Source organism: Danio rerio, chromosome 6, assembly GCF_049306965.1.
Source record: "Danio rerio strain Tuebingen ecotype United States chromosome 6, GRCz12tu, whole genome shotgun sequence".
NCBI lineage: Eukaryota > Metazoa > Chordata > Actinopteri > Cypriniformes > Danionidae > Danio > Danio rerio.
Genome location: NC_133181.1, coordinates 24,965,653 through 24,982,499, shown reverse-complemented (window position 1 = coordinate 24,982,499; position 16,847 = coordinate 24,965,653). Strand labels below are relative to the sequence as shown.

General features: G+C 33.9%; 1 protein-coding gene across 10 annotated transcripts in view; it reads left to right on the top strand.

Annotated features, from left to right (window-relative positions):
• The window catches only part of septin9b (septin 9b), a 100,162-nt gene that overhangs the window by 75,575 nt on the left and 7,740 nt on the right, over nt 1–16,847 (top strand). For 8 of the 10 annotated variants that reach the window (XR_012407350.1, XR_012407352.1, XR_012407351.1 and 5 more), the window contains 5 exons: nt 1,344–1,517; nt 6,987–7,115; nt 7,229–7,310; nt 7,507–7,644; nt 13,213–13,330. Coding sequence is in view for 5 of the 10 variants with exons in the window: in XM_073952950.1 (XP_073809051.1) it covers nt 1,344–1,517; nt 6,987–7,115; nt 7,229–7,310; nt 7,507–7,644; nt 13,213–13,330 (641 nt within the window). In the remaining 5 variants the exon portion in view is untranslated. Of the gene's footprint in view, nt 1–297; nt 380–1,343; nt 1,518–6,986; nt 7,116–7,228; nt 7,311–7,506; nt 7,645–13,212; nt 13,331–16,847 lie in introns of those variants that run through there. The other 2 variants (NM_001327977.1, XR_012407354.1) reach the window with 2 other exon arrangements.

The following is a 16,847-nucleotide window of genomic DNA, read 5'->3' as shown; positions in this document are numbered from 1 at the left end:
GGCATCTGATGAAGCAATATTGTGTTTCATAACTGATAGTTATGTTTGTACATGTCTATACCTTTAGTAAATTCACCTTGTGTTACCTGGATAGATTATATTATTTATGTTTCTGATTTACATTTCATTTTTTAAATTGTTTTTGAAATATTTGGGTGATTTTCTTTTTGTATCTTCTTGGTAAGGCTTCTTTGTAAGTGTCTAGACACTCTATGAAAAGAGGAAGCTACGTTTAGTCGTTATGAAAGGAAAAGCAGCTATCTTGTCCCCTCCCACTCTCACATTGTGAGTTGTGCTCTGTCAGACGTATTTTTCAACTTTCTGAATCCTCCAATTCAGCAACTTTGCATTGCAGACTGAATATCCTTTTCTCTTTTGGGTAAGTTTGTGGTAAACATTTAATTTATGATATTTTTCTTTTTTTAATAAGGCTGCTGGTCAATTGATCATTTGAATTTAGAATTAAGAAACTAATTAAAGAATTAACAGAAGAACTTTATAAAATGGTTTTATAAAACAATGAAGTACACAGCACATTGCGAATGGTGTATGCTTGTCTGTTTATATGTGTCTTGTTAATCTTAGATAAAGTAATAACTGTTTGTGGTTTCTCTATCTTACTTAGTATGCTAGGTTTATGAGATCTCAAAAACAAAACAATGCAATATAAAAAATTTAACACTTCAGAGCTACAAGAAAGTCAAATTTAACGAGGCATATAAAAATTAAATCATGACTCACAGAGGTCACATTTAAATCAATTACATGTGTGCACAGAGTGGAGATTTCTATTTATTGAAATAGAAGTTTCAGTAGAAACTGTCTCAGATTTAGTGGACCCCTAAACCTGTTAGGGGGTTACACTGTTATATGGCATATGTGCCATATCTTGTGCCAATATTTTTTGCAGACAAACCTAGTTTATTAGCTTAGAGGGTCTACATTTTGGTGTAGTACCTGAACAGTACACCTTTTGGTTCTGAGAACCAGGGCTGAATTGAATTTTTAGGATATAGGCAAAGAACATTTTTTGCGGCTTCGATCCCATCATTGTTGGCCCCAGTAAACATACTAAAGTATATTTTGATATTTTGTTCTATAATGTAATAATTTTCTTTGAAATTGTTTTAAAATTTTAGCGATGTGAAATTACAGTGATATAATAATATTCATTAAAAATATGTATTTTTTCCTTGTAAAATTTAACTGTTGTAAAATGGTGAAAATACAAGGTATTCAGGAAGCTGTAACATTTACATTGTACTCTTCATAAAAAATGTTAAAAATGAAAATCCTTCTCTGAATGTCAAATCTTTCTTTCTTTCTTTCTTTCTTTCTTTCAGGACCCGAGGTTATTACAAGTTTTTACGGAAATATGGCGGACGTAGGAAAGACACCTGTGGCACGGAACGAAAAGACCAGCAGTGAATTTGGCTATGTGGGCATTGATGCTATCTTGGAACAGATGAGGAGGAAAGCCATGAAACAAGGCTTTGAGCTCAACATAATGGTAGTGGGTAAGTTCAGGTGTTTGTGTGCAACAGTGTGTGCAGTTTTTGTATTAGTTGTGCATATTTTGTATTCATCTGCAACCTTGAAATTAAATAGTTAGAGCTAATGCTATTTTCAAATTAACACAAAATATGTGGTTTGTTTATTGAATAAAAAAAACTAAATAGCATATTATATATATATATATATATATATATATATATATATATATATATATATATATATATATATATATATATATATATATATATATATATATATATATATATAGTATTATTTAGCATCTATATAATAAAGCAAAATACAAAACAAAGAAATCAACAAAACATAACACTGTATTTTCCATTTTTTTTCTGTAATGGTTTAGATCAGAGGTGTCAAACTCAATTCCTGGAGGGCCAAAGCCCTGCACAGTTTAGATTCAACCCTGCTCCAACACACTTACCTGTAGGTTTCAAACAAGCCTGAAGGACTCAATTAGTTTGATCAGGTGTGTTTAATTAGGGTTGGAACTAAACTGTGCAGAGCTGTGGCCCTTTTGGAACTGAGTTTGACACCTGTGGTTTAGATGTAGTTAAAATGTCACCTGAGGAAAGCATTCCTCAAAGTGCATTTAAACCTCTGTGCACCATTTGAAAATTCTTCTAACATGTGCATTTAATTCAGGCTCTTATGTCTAGGTTCAGTAATTTTGCTTTTATGGCAATGAATATGTTGTTTTCATTGCCTATAAAATGAAATAACTGAATATAAACAGAAGAGGCTAAGACAAAAATGCTGAACGTAGAAAGAAACTCCAGATGGCACTTAGAGGTTTTTGCATTTTAATAATAATAATAATAATAATAATAATTCGTTACATTTTATATAGCGCTTTTCTGGGCACTCAAAGCGCTTTACACAATTGGGGGGGAATCTCCTCATCCACCACCAGTGTGCAGCATCCACCTGGATGACGCGACGGCAGCCATTTTGCGCCAGACCGCACACCACACCAGCTGATTGGTGGAGAGGAGACAGAGTGATGATATGCCAATCATGATATGGGGAGGGTTAGGAGGCCATGATGGACAGAGGCCAGTGGGCAGATTTGGCCAGGATGCCGGGGTTAAACCCCTACTCTTTTTCTAACTCTTCATATATAGTCATGGTGTGGACAGAAAGTTAATATTTTATATCTTCTAGCTTCAAATTCCTTATTTCAAATGTAGACGCTTGACAAGCATGTGCAAAGAGAGAGGAAGGGTGTGCCTCGTGCTTTGAATGTGTTTTAAATGCAATATGTATATGATTTTGGAACTTCTCACCCAAATAGTGTGTCATACATAATCCCATTCTTCATTGAATACCAGTGAAATACAAATTAATCGTTAAGCTATCATTCTGTTTTTATTAAGTAGAGTGGTTTTAGTTATTTTCATTACTTTGGATTCAAAATGGCTTGGATCTAGGCAGGGTAATTGAAGCTACAACCTAAAGATCATAGCTGGGACCTTCAACCAGGATTACTAAGTCAGTTTAACCTTTGGGCAACAAAATGCTCTAGATGTCCCCAAATGACTTTAAAAGTTATGGCCTCTGTCTAAGGTCCAGTCTGTATTTTCCAAGGCCATATTCACTGACCCAAGTGCACCAGTATGGCACTGGTCCAGAACACTGCCTGGCAGCACATATCCGTCCCACTTCCAAAATCCAACTACAATCTTTTTAAAAACAAATATCTTCCAGTAAACTGATTTGTTATTCTCCAGCAGTAAATATGCCTGATTTTATTGGATTTTCTTGGCAGAATGTAGAACTCTGCAGCATAGAACCTGTAGCCACTTGTAGAGTCTTAGAAGGATTGTGTTGTGTCAGTGCTGCATGGAAGTCTTTTTCTTTGAGGACATAAGAACTGAGACAAAAGTCTTTGGTCCAATCCCAATTAAACCCCTTAGCCCTTCCCCTTACCCCTACCCCTCGATTTGCACATTCACGTGAAAGGCTAGGGGTGTCCCAATTCTTTTTAGCTTGAAGGTGTATGGCTAAGGGGAAGGGCTAGATAGCTCTTGAAACTGAGATTTTTCTGGACCACACTCAAAACCAAGGGGTAGTACACCATCTAAAATGACAGCATGGCTGCACATGTACAGGTGAAGTTTTTTTTCCCTCTCCGCTGTCGCCACTGCCTCGCATGGTTCAGGATTGGTACGCATCGATGAATTTGCTCTTCAGTGTTTGAACTCTCAGTAATGATTAAATCACACTGAACTGAGCTAAACTGAACTGAACGGAACTTAAACACTAAAACCTGAACCACACTGTTCCAGTTACTGAACCACACTGTTCCAGTTACTATGACCATTTATGTAAAGCTGCTTTGACACAATCTACATTGTAAAAGCGCTATACAAATAAAGCTGAATTGAATTGAATTGAATGGACTTAAGAAGATTCACAAATTATTAATTAAAAAAAAAAAAAAAAAACAGCATATGTTTTGATGCATTCATAACGACCTTCATGTTTTACTGTCATGTTTTATTTATAAAAACTCTAAAATAAAAAAATGCTAAATTTTGCTGTCTGTATCCCTAACTGACATAATTCGTAATTCACATCTGTCACTTGATGACACTGGAATACCCTGTCAGAAAAGTCTAGTGGCTGGGAATGACCTTTTTACAGTGTCTGGTATAATGTTAATGCTGTTTTTGTGTGTTTACATGACTGAATATGGGCACGGTATAAATGTACAGTACAGTTCTGATCTTATTGCCACAGTATATTGTCATGATAACATGATATATGCCTTCAGTAATTTCCTGAAAATAAATACCAAAGCAAAAACAAAAAAACGCAACTGGAATCACTACAGCAGTCGTCGTTGTCAATCTCACATGAAGTAAGAGATCATGGTGACGTATGATGTTGTGTGCAGGTGTTGTAGTGGTCTTCCATTTCTTAAGGGTACATTTTGAAGTACTTCCTCTTCACACTTTCAAGGGCCAAGGGGATGGGGTAGGGGAATAAACATAGAATTAGGGTTGGGCCTATGTTTCTCTGAAAGAGCTTGATCATATTTAGTTTAATTCACGACTTTGGTAAATTAATCTATATGTATGTAGTGGTTGCACAACATTTTTTAGGCTTGTTAATCTTTTCAATTCAATTCAATTCACCTTTTTTTGTATAGCGCTTTTACAATGTAGATTGTATCAAAGCAGCTTCACATAAAAGATCATAATAATTAAAAAAAAGCAAAAAAAAGTAATTTTTTGATCTGGCTTTCGTTAAAGACTTGTGTTTTTAGCCTCAAACCTACCATTAGCTGTATCTGAAATCACACACAATATTAGTATTAGTTATAGTATTAGTATAGTATTAGAAGACTGTCTGCTTAATATCTGTTGATATGCTCCTTCAACAGACATTTAACTGACTATAACAAACTTTGCAAGTACATGTCAACTTACCCTAACCCTAACCCCAACCTAACAGTCTACTTATAACCTAATGAGATGTAAATTAAATTCAACAAATGGACCATCAAAAAAGGTTTGACCAGCTTTTAACTTAAGCGGTGAAGATGTTTATTTTAGCTATGTAATATAAGCCACCAGACAGAGTAAACTAAAAAAAATATAGGCTGAAGTTTACTTAAACTTGATGGAAGACAAGTTAACTTTTTAACCAGAGATGTATTGTGTTATATTTTGAAGCTAAAATGCAAACATGGACAGAAATTAATGTCAACCTGAGCTTAAACAGATGACTCTTAATAAAGTATATTGCTCCTCTTTCAATCCAGCTAAATTGTAATAAAAGCTAAGTGATAAGATACAATTCTTAAACGTGCATTAACAAATCAAGCTAATTTCACAATAAACATAATAAATCAAGAAAAGACATAACTTATTCCTCTTTGTGGTGACACTGAATGAATGTATAATCTGTATATCCTGCATTTTACATTCTGACAAGCTCTAAAGTGTTGGCTGTGGGAGTCGTTGCTTAGTTCTGCATAGAAAACAAACTGGTGTGGCTGGTTTTGACTTTGCTGTTTTCAGAATAAGAGTCCCACATACATGGAAATTTAATATAAACTTAAAAAATAAGGGAGAAAAGCATTATTATAATCTGAAAAACTGGTGAGTGCATATTAATGATTCCATAAGTAACAAATAAGTCCATGTTTTGGCTAATGATCTCCTGATGATGTGGCTGCGCATCCGGTCCAGATGTCGTAGAACAGTGGTCACTAACATGCCAGGTCTGAACCCAGATACAGTCCCATACGAACCCAGACCTACAGCCTAGAAGTCTGCATGGGACTATTTTTTCAGTTCAGCTCTCGCTGGATTTTATCCCATACCCAATTGCTCCTACTCTTTATTCAGTCTTTGTTCACCTGTTGTCCACTTGGAACAATTTTCTTTCAGACCTGACTGTTCCACTGAATTAAGACTAGAGAGAAGAGCCACACAGTCTCTCTTTGCTTAATCTTTACATTCTTTGCAGATCTGGGTCAGTCACATTAACTTTTTTATTTATTTTAATTAATGAGTAAACATTTAAATCTACACTTGCATGTGTTCAGTTTAATGTTAAATGACAAAAAATATTGTAAAAAAAATTATATTACACTGAATTTATTAATTTTTTAGTAGTGTCCAAAACCATAGTGGAAATTTTGAAGTGCACTTAGTCAATCCCAAAATGCACCAAAGTAATGAGTGTACCCTCAACTGCAAGAGAATACCCATAATACGTACCCATAATACCAAAATGAATTTTTGCTTTTGACATCTGTCTTTATTTTATTTTTTATTTCAAAGTTTATAAAGTATATTATTTTCACAGCCAGAAGACATAATCGCATTGGTTGAGGTAGAGATTGGAAACGACATCAAGCTTTAAACAGAAAGAAGTAGAAAAAATTATGCTCAAAATTTATGCATAGGAAGGGATACATTTTGTCTGCAAAGTTCATAATTGCATGTGAAAGATGTGGTAAAGAATCTATAAATTTACAACACACAGTTATCAAATGATGATGTTTACATATTCTGCACAAAGCACGCATATTGTTTAAATGATTAGTTCCACTTCAAAAATGCGAATTTCCTAATGATTTACTCAAACTCATGTCATTCTATATTTTTTATTTTTCTTTCTTCAGTCAAAAAGTACAGAAGGTTTTTAAGAAAACATTTCAGGGAATTTCTCCATATACAGTAGTAGACTTCTATTGTAGTCATTGCTTTAAACTACTGCATGATCTACATGAGTTACATGATCCCAGCTGAAGCATACCTAATGAAAAAAATCTGCCATTTAAAAAAAAAAAAAGAGAGAATGTAATTTAAATATATGTTTGTACATAGTCTAGGGTTAATTGTGTGTTTCTGTGTATTTATTAAATATTATAAAATGAATCTAAAATAAAATCAGTTCACTAACTGTGACATTTATTTGTTTTTATTTTTTTACAGGTCAGAGTGGTCTGGGTAAATCCACATTGATGAACACACTTTTTAAATCTAAAGTGAGTCGTAGATCCGTTATGACAACAGAGGAAGAGAGAATTCCTAAGACCATTGAAATCAAGTCAATTAGTCATGGTAAAAATGCCTACAGAACTGAAACTGCAATAGCTGCTTACCCGTCGAGGGATAAGTCTAATTATAACAATTCTAAATTTGGTTTTACTCATTCACAACTTTTCTTTTTGCAGATATTGAAGAAAAAGGAGTGAGAATGAAGCTGACCGTCATTGACACACCAGGGTTCGGAGACCAAATAAACAATGAGAACTGGTCAGTGTCTCTGTGATAATCAGCCTGTTTTGATATCTGCCATGTTAAATGCACTTACATGTAATTCGTGGAGAAGATGTACTAGCTTAATACTAGTTGTTGTTCAAATAACCCTTTGATGAACCTTTTTTTTCAATCTATCATTCATTCTTTTTGTTTGTCTGTTTGTTCCCCTCTCTGTTTGATCTGTATGTAGCTGGCAGCCCATCATGAAGTTCATTAATACACAATACGAACAGTATTTACAGGAAGAGATCAACATTGACAGGAAGAAGAGAATTCCAGACTCACGAGTCCACTGCTGCATATACTTTATTCCTCCTACCGGACACTGGTGAGACACAAGTGCACATGCACACACACACACACACACACACACATACTGTACATGCCACACAACACAACCAAACCAAAATTATTTTGCTATGTGTACAATACATTTCTTTAGATGTCAGAGGGCTTTGTTCAAATGTGTGTTTTTTTAGAGAATTATTAGGTTAATCCAATCTGCAATCTGATTGCTGTACGTCACAGATGTGAAATCAGGGAAAGTGTTGCCTTGTTCAAATTTAAATGCATTTATCTTCAAAAAAGTGTTGTTTTCATCTAAGGGTGAAAAATATTTATATTTTATGGGTAAAATCAAAATATTACAAGAAATGTTTGTGAATATAACACTGTTTCCATTCCATGTTTTCATTAGAGAACAATCAACACTTGCTGAGAAATTACTGTGTGAATAATAATGATTTTTGGACCAGTAAGAAAATGACTAAGTATTTTTTCCTCAAAATTAAATAAGTTGTACCTCAGAGCTGCCGTCTACATGCATAACAACAAACTCTGTCAGTTTATCTTGCATTTGGAAGCAGATGCATTGTGTATAGGAACAGAATCATGGGAGACATTAATAGAATGTAATTATTCAAAACCATTTTTAGGATGGACTTCTGCTTAAGTATATACAGAATTATTAAAACAATGTGCACATTAATGCTTCTAGAGTTTATATATAATATAGGGCTGTCAATCAATCACAATTTTTAATCATGATTAATTGCATGATTGTTAACTCTTTAACTAATCACATATTTTCTCTGTTCTAAATGTACCTTAAATTAATATAGATTTGCATTTTGCATAACGGACTGCAGGACTGTAAGTGCAAACAAAAAAAAAGTGAAGCGTAACATGTTTTTTAGGTATGCAATGAAATGTAAACTCTTAAATCATAAAGATTGACTATCAAATACATCAGGCATGTGCACACATAGGGCTCAGCCTGTGCAGTGCACTTGCCCTTTTTAATCTTGGATAGAATGTGCCCCTCCAAAATGATCAAAAGTGCCCCCGCGACACCCCCCCACCCCCCTGCTTTACAGTACTCGCGCTTCAACACCGCTGATGAGAACGGGCGCGACAACACCGCTCTTCAGTACGACAACAACAACTACAACAACTTGTTTGTTTTTTTGTTTTTTGTTTGTTTGTTTGTGTAACGAGGAGGCGGACACCGAGAGATCCATCTGCAGTATGTTTATTAAGATCAGATTAAAGATCAGGCATAAGGAGTCGAAAGGCAGGCAGTAAACACTCGTTGGTCGTTGGAACAGGCATAGATCAGGACTGGCAAAGATACTCTGAGAAGAAAGTAGAGGGTCAGGGCAGGCATCAAGGAAGACAAGGTCAAGAGCAGTCCAGGTCAGTAACAGGAGAACAGTAAGGATACAGGGAGAACCGCTTGGTAATGTTGACTGGGCAAACAAGACCTCGCAATGATGTGAGCGTGAATGCTGCGTGAATGTGATGCGAGTCAGGTGCAGCGCAATCAGTGACAGATGCAGGGCTTCTGGGGGATGTAGTGCTAAAAGTCCGATAGGGCCAGTGAGGGGAATGACTGGGACCGAGCTGGTGTTTGTTTGTTTGTTTGTTTGTTTGTTTGTTTGTTTGTTTTTTCATGTGATAATTTAAAAAGTATTCCAGTGTCATCAATTCCAAGTAAAAATTATTGAAGCTCTCTGTCAGCAAACACTGCGTGTATTCAGCACTCAGCTTGAAGAACATTATTGTTAACTAGTTGTATATAAACTATGAGTATTTAGTTAGTCTTGTCTGTGCCTCAACAAATAAAGTGAAAACATAATGATAATTTAGCAAATTCATTGAAATCGTTATAATATAAAATGTAATTAGGAAATTAATACATTAAGACAAAATTAACTAATAACAATACGTAGGAATCATTAATGTAGTAATCAGTAATACCTGTTTTAGTTTTAACTCGTGATTATCTGTGCATTAGTTGAGCATTAATTGATGCATATTAGTACACCCATAGTGTAAAGTGTTAGCAAATAGATGGATTGAAAGATTCAATCAACCAGCATTGTGCTTCACTGCAGTATAAAATGTTTTCTTGCATTTGTGTTTGTGTTTGTGTTTTTGTTTGTGTGTGTGTGAGTGAGTGAGTGAGTGAGTGAGTGAGTGAGTGAGTGTGTGTGTGTGTGTGTGTGTGTGTGTGTGTGTGTGTGTGTGTGTGTGTGTGTGTGTGTGTGTGTGTGTGTGTGTGTGTGTGTGTGTGTGTGTGTGTGTGTGTGTGTGTGTGTGTGTGTGTGTGTGTGTGTGTGTGTGCAATGGGGCCAGGGGAAATGGCATTGCGTGGTCCTGGAAGTGGTTTTGTTTGCTATCGCATTTTGTAGGTGTATATGGTGTAGAGGAAGAAGGATGGTTAAGCCATTTTAAGAGGACATTTCCTTCTGTGAGTGTATGTTGGTATGAGCACAGTGTTATTAGATACTGTCTTGCAGCTGCTGCATGCTTATAAGCTATCTGAACAGCTGCTCATTTTGCCACATGTCACACATAAGACTGCAGTTCCTGTGTTGAAAAACTCTTAACAGAGTATCAATGTAAAAATTGTGGAGCCAAAAGGGCAATGTGCCCAAAATCTGTGCTCTGGCCAAATGCTAAATTTTGCATTGCTTATTGTTGTACAACTGCCATAACCTAGTGAGGGATTGGACATCATATTTATGACATATGAGTGATTACTAACATTACTTTGGTGTAAGAAAAAAAAATTTCTGAGACACAATGGCTTGCATGCTAGTTGAAAAGTACAGCACAGGTCTGTCAAATTAATATCTGGAGATGGACAAAACAGTTTATTTAGTTTTATATACACACACACACACACACACACACACACACACATATATATATATATATATATATATATATATATATATATATATATATATATATATATATATATATATATATATATATTTTTTTTTTTTTTTTTTTTTTTTTTAGGGAATTATACAGTTGCTAGTTAGGCACTCTTTAACAAACTTTTTTAAAAATAATAAAACAAAAACATGGTTGCTAAAGAGCATTTAGAAACACATATTTACCTCTCTGTTTTATAAGAAAACAAAATGGTTTGCATTGTGTTAAAATTCAATTTAATTGGGATTTTTTTTTGTTTTGTTGTTGTTTTCCAAAGCCCCACCCCAATTTCTATGTCCAACAAGCTTTCTGTGTCAGCCATGGTACTCCCGTATTAATTTGTGCACTCCCCAATGAAATAGGGAATGATTTCTGGGAACAATTACATACTGATTTCAGACAGAATCAGACATACAGTAATGGTCTGCAATATGCATATGGGGGATATATTCAGGATATTATGTAACTGAATATGGAAAAAAGATTAAAGCTATCTTATGATGGGAAGTTCAGAATCATTAATATAATTACCTTCACAAACACACACAAACGGTTGCATGTCAAAAAGAATACATTGGATCTAGGAAATTATAAAAAACAATAAAAATGGGTCTTCGGGCAATGCAGTTTCAGTTACAAGTAGCTAATCTCACCTGTAACAAGTCCTCAGGTAGTTCACAGTTTTGTTTTGAAGTCTTTTAAATAGGAAAACTAGAAATAAACAAACAAAAAAAGCAAAGTTTAATTGTTTCACAAAGTGATAAAGTTTAATTAATGAATGTCACCCTCATTAATAAATATGGTTTTGTTAGAAACAGAAAGTGAAATGAGAAGTGTCCACCACCAATGAAGAATCTTCCTCTATGAAAAGATCATGAGAACAATAGATACAGGTTTTCAAAATATCAGACTGTGTTCTCATGCCAGGGTACAGTGCTTACAGTAGAAAGTATTTATAGCGCTTCACTTTTCCCACATTTTTTATGTTACAGCTGTGTTCCAAAATGGATTAAATTAATTTATTTCCTCAAGTTTCTACATTCAATACCCCATAATGACAATGTGAAAAAAGTATTGTTGAAATTGTTGCAAAATTATAAAAAATAAAAACACACAAGTACATAAGTATTCACAACCTTTGCTCAATACTTTTTTGATGCACCTTTTGGCAGCAATTACAGCCTCAAGGCATTTTGAATATGATGCAACAAGCTTGGCACACCTGTCTTGTATTTTTGCCCATTCCTCTTTGCAGTACCTCTCAAGATCTATCATGTTGAATGGGAATCAACGGTGTCCAGCCATTTTCAGATCTCTCCAGAGATGTTCAATAGCATTTAGGTCTTGGTTCTGGCTGGGCCACTAAATTAAATGTAAATAGATTGTACTGGAAATTTTACTACCAAAATATGAAAATACGGCTGAGCAAGCAATCTGTGTAACAGTACTTCTTAACTCTCAGACAAAAAAAACAAAACTACAAAAATGTTACAACAAAAATGTTACACATTTTTAATGGGTTAATACCCTAAGCTGTCAAATACTAGATGAATATTTCTGTGCATAATGTACAGTACTTAATTTAAATTGTACAAATATAGAAGTGCACATTAGTTATTGGTTCTTTAAAATACATATATCAAAGAGTGTATTTATTTACTTTATACTACCCAAAAGAAAGAAACAGGCGATATCATACTTTCTTTAAAAATGTATTAATGTCATCAAATTTTGTATTGCATATTTTGTATTGTATATAACATTGTATATTCTGTTTTAACAGTAAAATATACAAAGCCCTCTGCAGTTCTGCAATACTAGTATACTTTACTAAATAGTATTTACAAAACAGAAGCCATTGATTGTGAACAGATGGGACAGTTAGTCCTGGGTGTGGCTTGAGAAATTTTAATGTGATATATTCAGTTAAATTCCTGTTTTTTATATAGCGCTTTTTACAATGTAGATTGTGTCAAAGAAGCTTAACATAGTTCTAGTAATGTCCAGATTTCAGAGTTGAAGTTCAGTTTAGTGTAGTTCAGTGTGGTTTAAATTTCACTGTTAAAAGTTCAAACACTGAAGAGCAAATCCACTCATAGTATTTTGTCCTGGGGACTTAGAGCTCTGTGCATGTTTGTTCCAGTTAATAAAAAAGGCAGAATGCAGTGTGAGTTGGTTGAACCTGATATCTGCCTATTACAGATGTTATTGTTGGATGTTTTGGTCTTGCAGATGCAGTGCACTGCAAATAAATACTCCACACAGTGCACTAAAATATGCCAGCTGGCTATATGTAAATTATGTAAAATTTATAAAAATCTTTCAGAACACATTTTACCCCAAATTGACATATTTAACACTTTGTTATAATAAAATGTTAATAATTTATCATTACATGCATTTTGTAGTTATAAAACTTGTCAATTGGAGGCAACAAAATTTGTATTTATATTTTCATTTGTTCATTTTAGAGCATTTTCAACAATCTGATGAAAATGTTTTGAATTCCACATCAGACAGAAAACCTTTTTATTTTTTATTTTATTTTTACGTTTAATTCCCTATATTTACTATTTATTTTCTTTTAAACATCACAGTACTTGTTTATCTAGTGATGAATATTCCTTTTGGGTAATTGTTTTGCTTTGCTCTGCTGTCTTTTATTGTTTAGTTTGCGACCAATTGACATTGAATTTATGAGACACCTCAGTAAGGTGGTAAACATTGTTCCTGTCATCGCCAAGGCAGATACTCTTACCCTGGAGGAGAGAGACTTCTTCAAACAGAAGGTGAGTAGTTTTTTTTTCTCAGCTTATCCATAGAGTGTAAATCATGGACCTCTTTCAACCATCGATAAGAGATTTTGTAAAGACCATGATAATCTTTTTTTTTTTTTGTCTGTACCAGCCTCTTGTGTCATTTTGTTCAGTGATCCAATATATGCCATCAAGTTATTGTATAAAAGCTGTGTAACAATTTAAAATGTTTACACACACACACACACACACACACACACACACACACACACACACACACACACACACACACACACACACACACACAGTGGTATGAAAAAGTGTTTGCCCCCCCTTTTAGATTTTTTTCCATGTTTGTCACACTTTAATGTTTCAGATCATCAAATTTTGAAATATTAGTAATTATAAAACTACTTAGCTCTGTGCGGAAAAGTGTTTTCCCTCTAAACTTAATGAGTGTTTGAGTCACATTTAGCGGCTACAACTGCAATTAAGTGTTTTCGATAAAAATTGTTGAGTCTGTTACAGTGCTGTGGAGCAACATTTGGAGGGTTTTCAAGCATGATCAAATATGCCACATGACCTCAATTTAACTCAGGTCAGGACTTTTACTAGGCCATTTCCAAAGTCTTCATTTTGTTTTTCTTCAGCCATTAAAAAGTGGACTTTCTGGTGTGCTTTGGATCATTGTCCTGCTGCAGAGCATGTTTGCTTCAGTTTGAGGTCACTAACAGTTGAACAGCAGACATTCTGCTTCAGGATATTTTACAAAGCAAAATATATGGTTCCGTTTATTACAGCATGTTTTCCAGGTCATGATGTTCTTGGATTCCTATGGATCTTGGTATGTTGTCTAGTTTTTAAAGATCTGTTGGTCTTCTTCACTTTGTCATACAAGACCTATTTAAGTGATTTCTTGATGTGGCAGTTAGTTCTGGGTGCGGCTTGAGAAATTTAACTCAGGTGTGATATAGGGCTATGTAGTTTTGTATTGTGTTGTCTCTTAATAATAAAAACCTTATTTAGTATGTATGTATGTATTTATTATATATATATATATATATATATATATATATATATATATATATATATATATATATATATATATATATATATAAATGATTGCATCAAATTTAAACAAAGAGCAACATGTAACATATACAAACAGCGGGGGAAATAATTATTCAACATATCATGTTTATTTCCTGGGAATAATATTTCTAATGGAGCAGTTGACATTGAACTAGACCAGATTTTGGTAAAAATTAAACAATGCAAATACGAAAACAAAACAAAAGAATAAAAAATCTGGAAAAAAAAACGTTACGTGTAATAACTATGGAATGACACAAGAAAAAAGTACTGAACTACTGAAATGTATTTAATACTTTATATAAATGGCTTTTTGGTGATGGCAGATTAAAGACACTTCTCATATGGAGAATTAAGTGACATGCATTGCTCAGGTGTAATTCTTTCTAGAATTTCAACAGAGTGTAAAAATCGTGGATAACAATTTTTAATAATAATAATTATTGTTAAAAAATAAATTATTTTAAAAAATATAATAAAAAATAATAAGATCATTTTTAAGCATTAGCAAAAATTTAATTCATCATTTGTTAAGCATTAACTCTATTATATGACATTAGTAAGGAGTTTATAAATGCAACTAAAATGCTGTATTCTTGACTTGTTAGCACATGTAGAATAGTTAATAATCCTACTTTCATACTTCATTACTGCATTACTTCGTAATGCATTATTTACAAACCAGTAGTTGGTGGTTTGGTGGTCTCATTTCTCAAGAGTCTTGAGTTTTGTTCAGTGACTTCAAAATGTTATTTTTTTCACTTACCACGCATAAACCTTTCCTTCTCAAAAACACTATCTTGTACATAAATGTTGCTAAAATATTATTGTAGCCCAGTTTGTGCTGTTTACAATAGTATTAGAGTTTGGTCACTTATATGTTTATAACCATCTGAAAAAAGCACAAATGTCAGGGCATATCAGAACTTATCCAGTCCCCCAAAACACACTTAGACACCAGAGGGTGAAATTTCACTTTAAGCTAAATACAATCTTGCAAAATTAGTAGAAACATAATATTTACTGTTTCCAATGGTTATTAGAAATTATTTTAAAATGTGTTGGGAAAAAAAAAAAAACATCTTTCTGTTAAACAAAACTTGGGAAATGTTTTTATATAATAAAAATGTCACAGAAGGTCTAATCATTTTTATTTTATATATAGTATAAAAGAGTTCAGATGCAAAAACCTTTAAATACCATCTGACATTTAATCCTAAAATGAGCAATTTTCCAGCCTCCTATATTGTATTCTGTTATTCATGAAAATAACTTATTCATCACTACAACAATAAAATTACTGAGCCTATACACAGGAGTCTGAGAAAAATGCTAAATTTTGAAGAAAATATCAAACGGCATTTAGAGTTTTGCATCTAAACACTTTGGTTGGTTATGGTTTAACCTAAAACCATCATTAGCGTGAACCCTGTAGTGTAAAGCAATATTGTGTAACATTTTGAAAAATTACGTTTAATTAATTTAGTAATAATTACCTTAGTTTTAATTATTTAGTTTTAATTTAAGTTTAATTAAAGCATATAAACTAGCAATTAAATTATTCTATTTCCTTTTGCTATTAGGTTAAGGTAACTTCATACTTCTCATTTTTACCTTGTACAACTTTTTTTTGGCTTTTTGGCCTATGTAGCTGCCAAAGGAAACTCAGAGGTCTTCCAAGCTACTGTTTCCTCCTAACATTTTCTTCACCTGCCAAACAGAACAAACCCCAGGCTCCAAAAGATCTTCAAGCCTGTATGCAGCTATTATGTTTGGCTGTGGGGTCAACGCACAATCCTTAGATCCTTTTTCTCCACCCTACACACGCAGCCTTTGACTTTAGAGAAAAGTGGGGGGTGACTCTATTTTCAAACTTTAGAATATTGATGTGGACTTGCTGAATATGTCTGGTTTATTTAATGTCCGGCTATGGACATCAAGCATATGGAAGCGGACAATCAAAACAAACACTAGCTCAGTGTGGATTCTGTGAAGGGTGTAGTTTTGATTCGTCGTCATTCATTAAAACCTCCCGCTGGATAAATGCTCTCTGTGTTCTTTTTATTATGCTCCAAGTGGCCTGTTTAAATCTTCACTGCCAGAGGTCTGAAGTCATGTGGGCTACGATTATTCATTCTAACATCTGAGAAACGCCGTGACCCTGAATGTGACCACAGAATGCGTCACCCAAGGTTCACCCAATGACGAAATGAATTTGATTCACTCACTGACATGTCATTACTTTAACTGTTGTTTTAATTATAATGTTATTGTTCATTTATTTTAATGTTAAGGAGTCACCACAGAAATATCAAACTTCAACTACCCTGGCATATGTTTTACACATCGAATGCCCTTCCATCCACTACTCAGCACTGGGAAACAACCATACACTCTCGTATTCACACACACTTATACACTACAGCCAAACAGAGGGAGAACATGGAGACTCCATGCA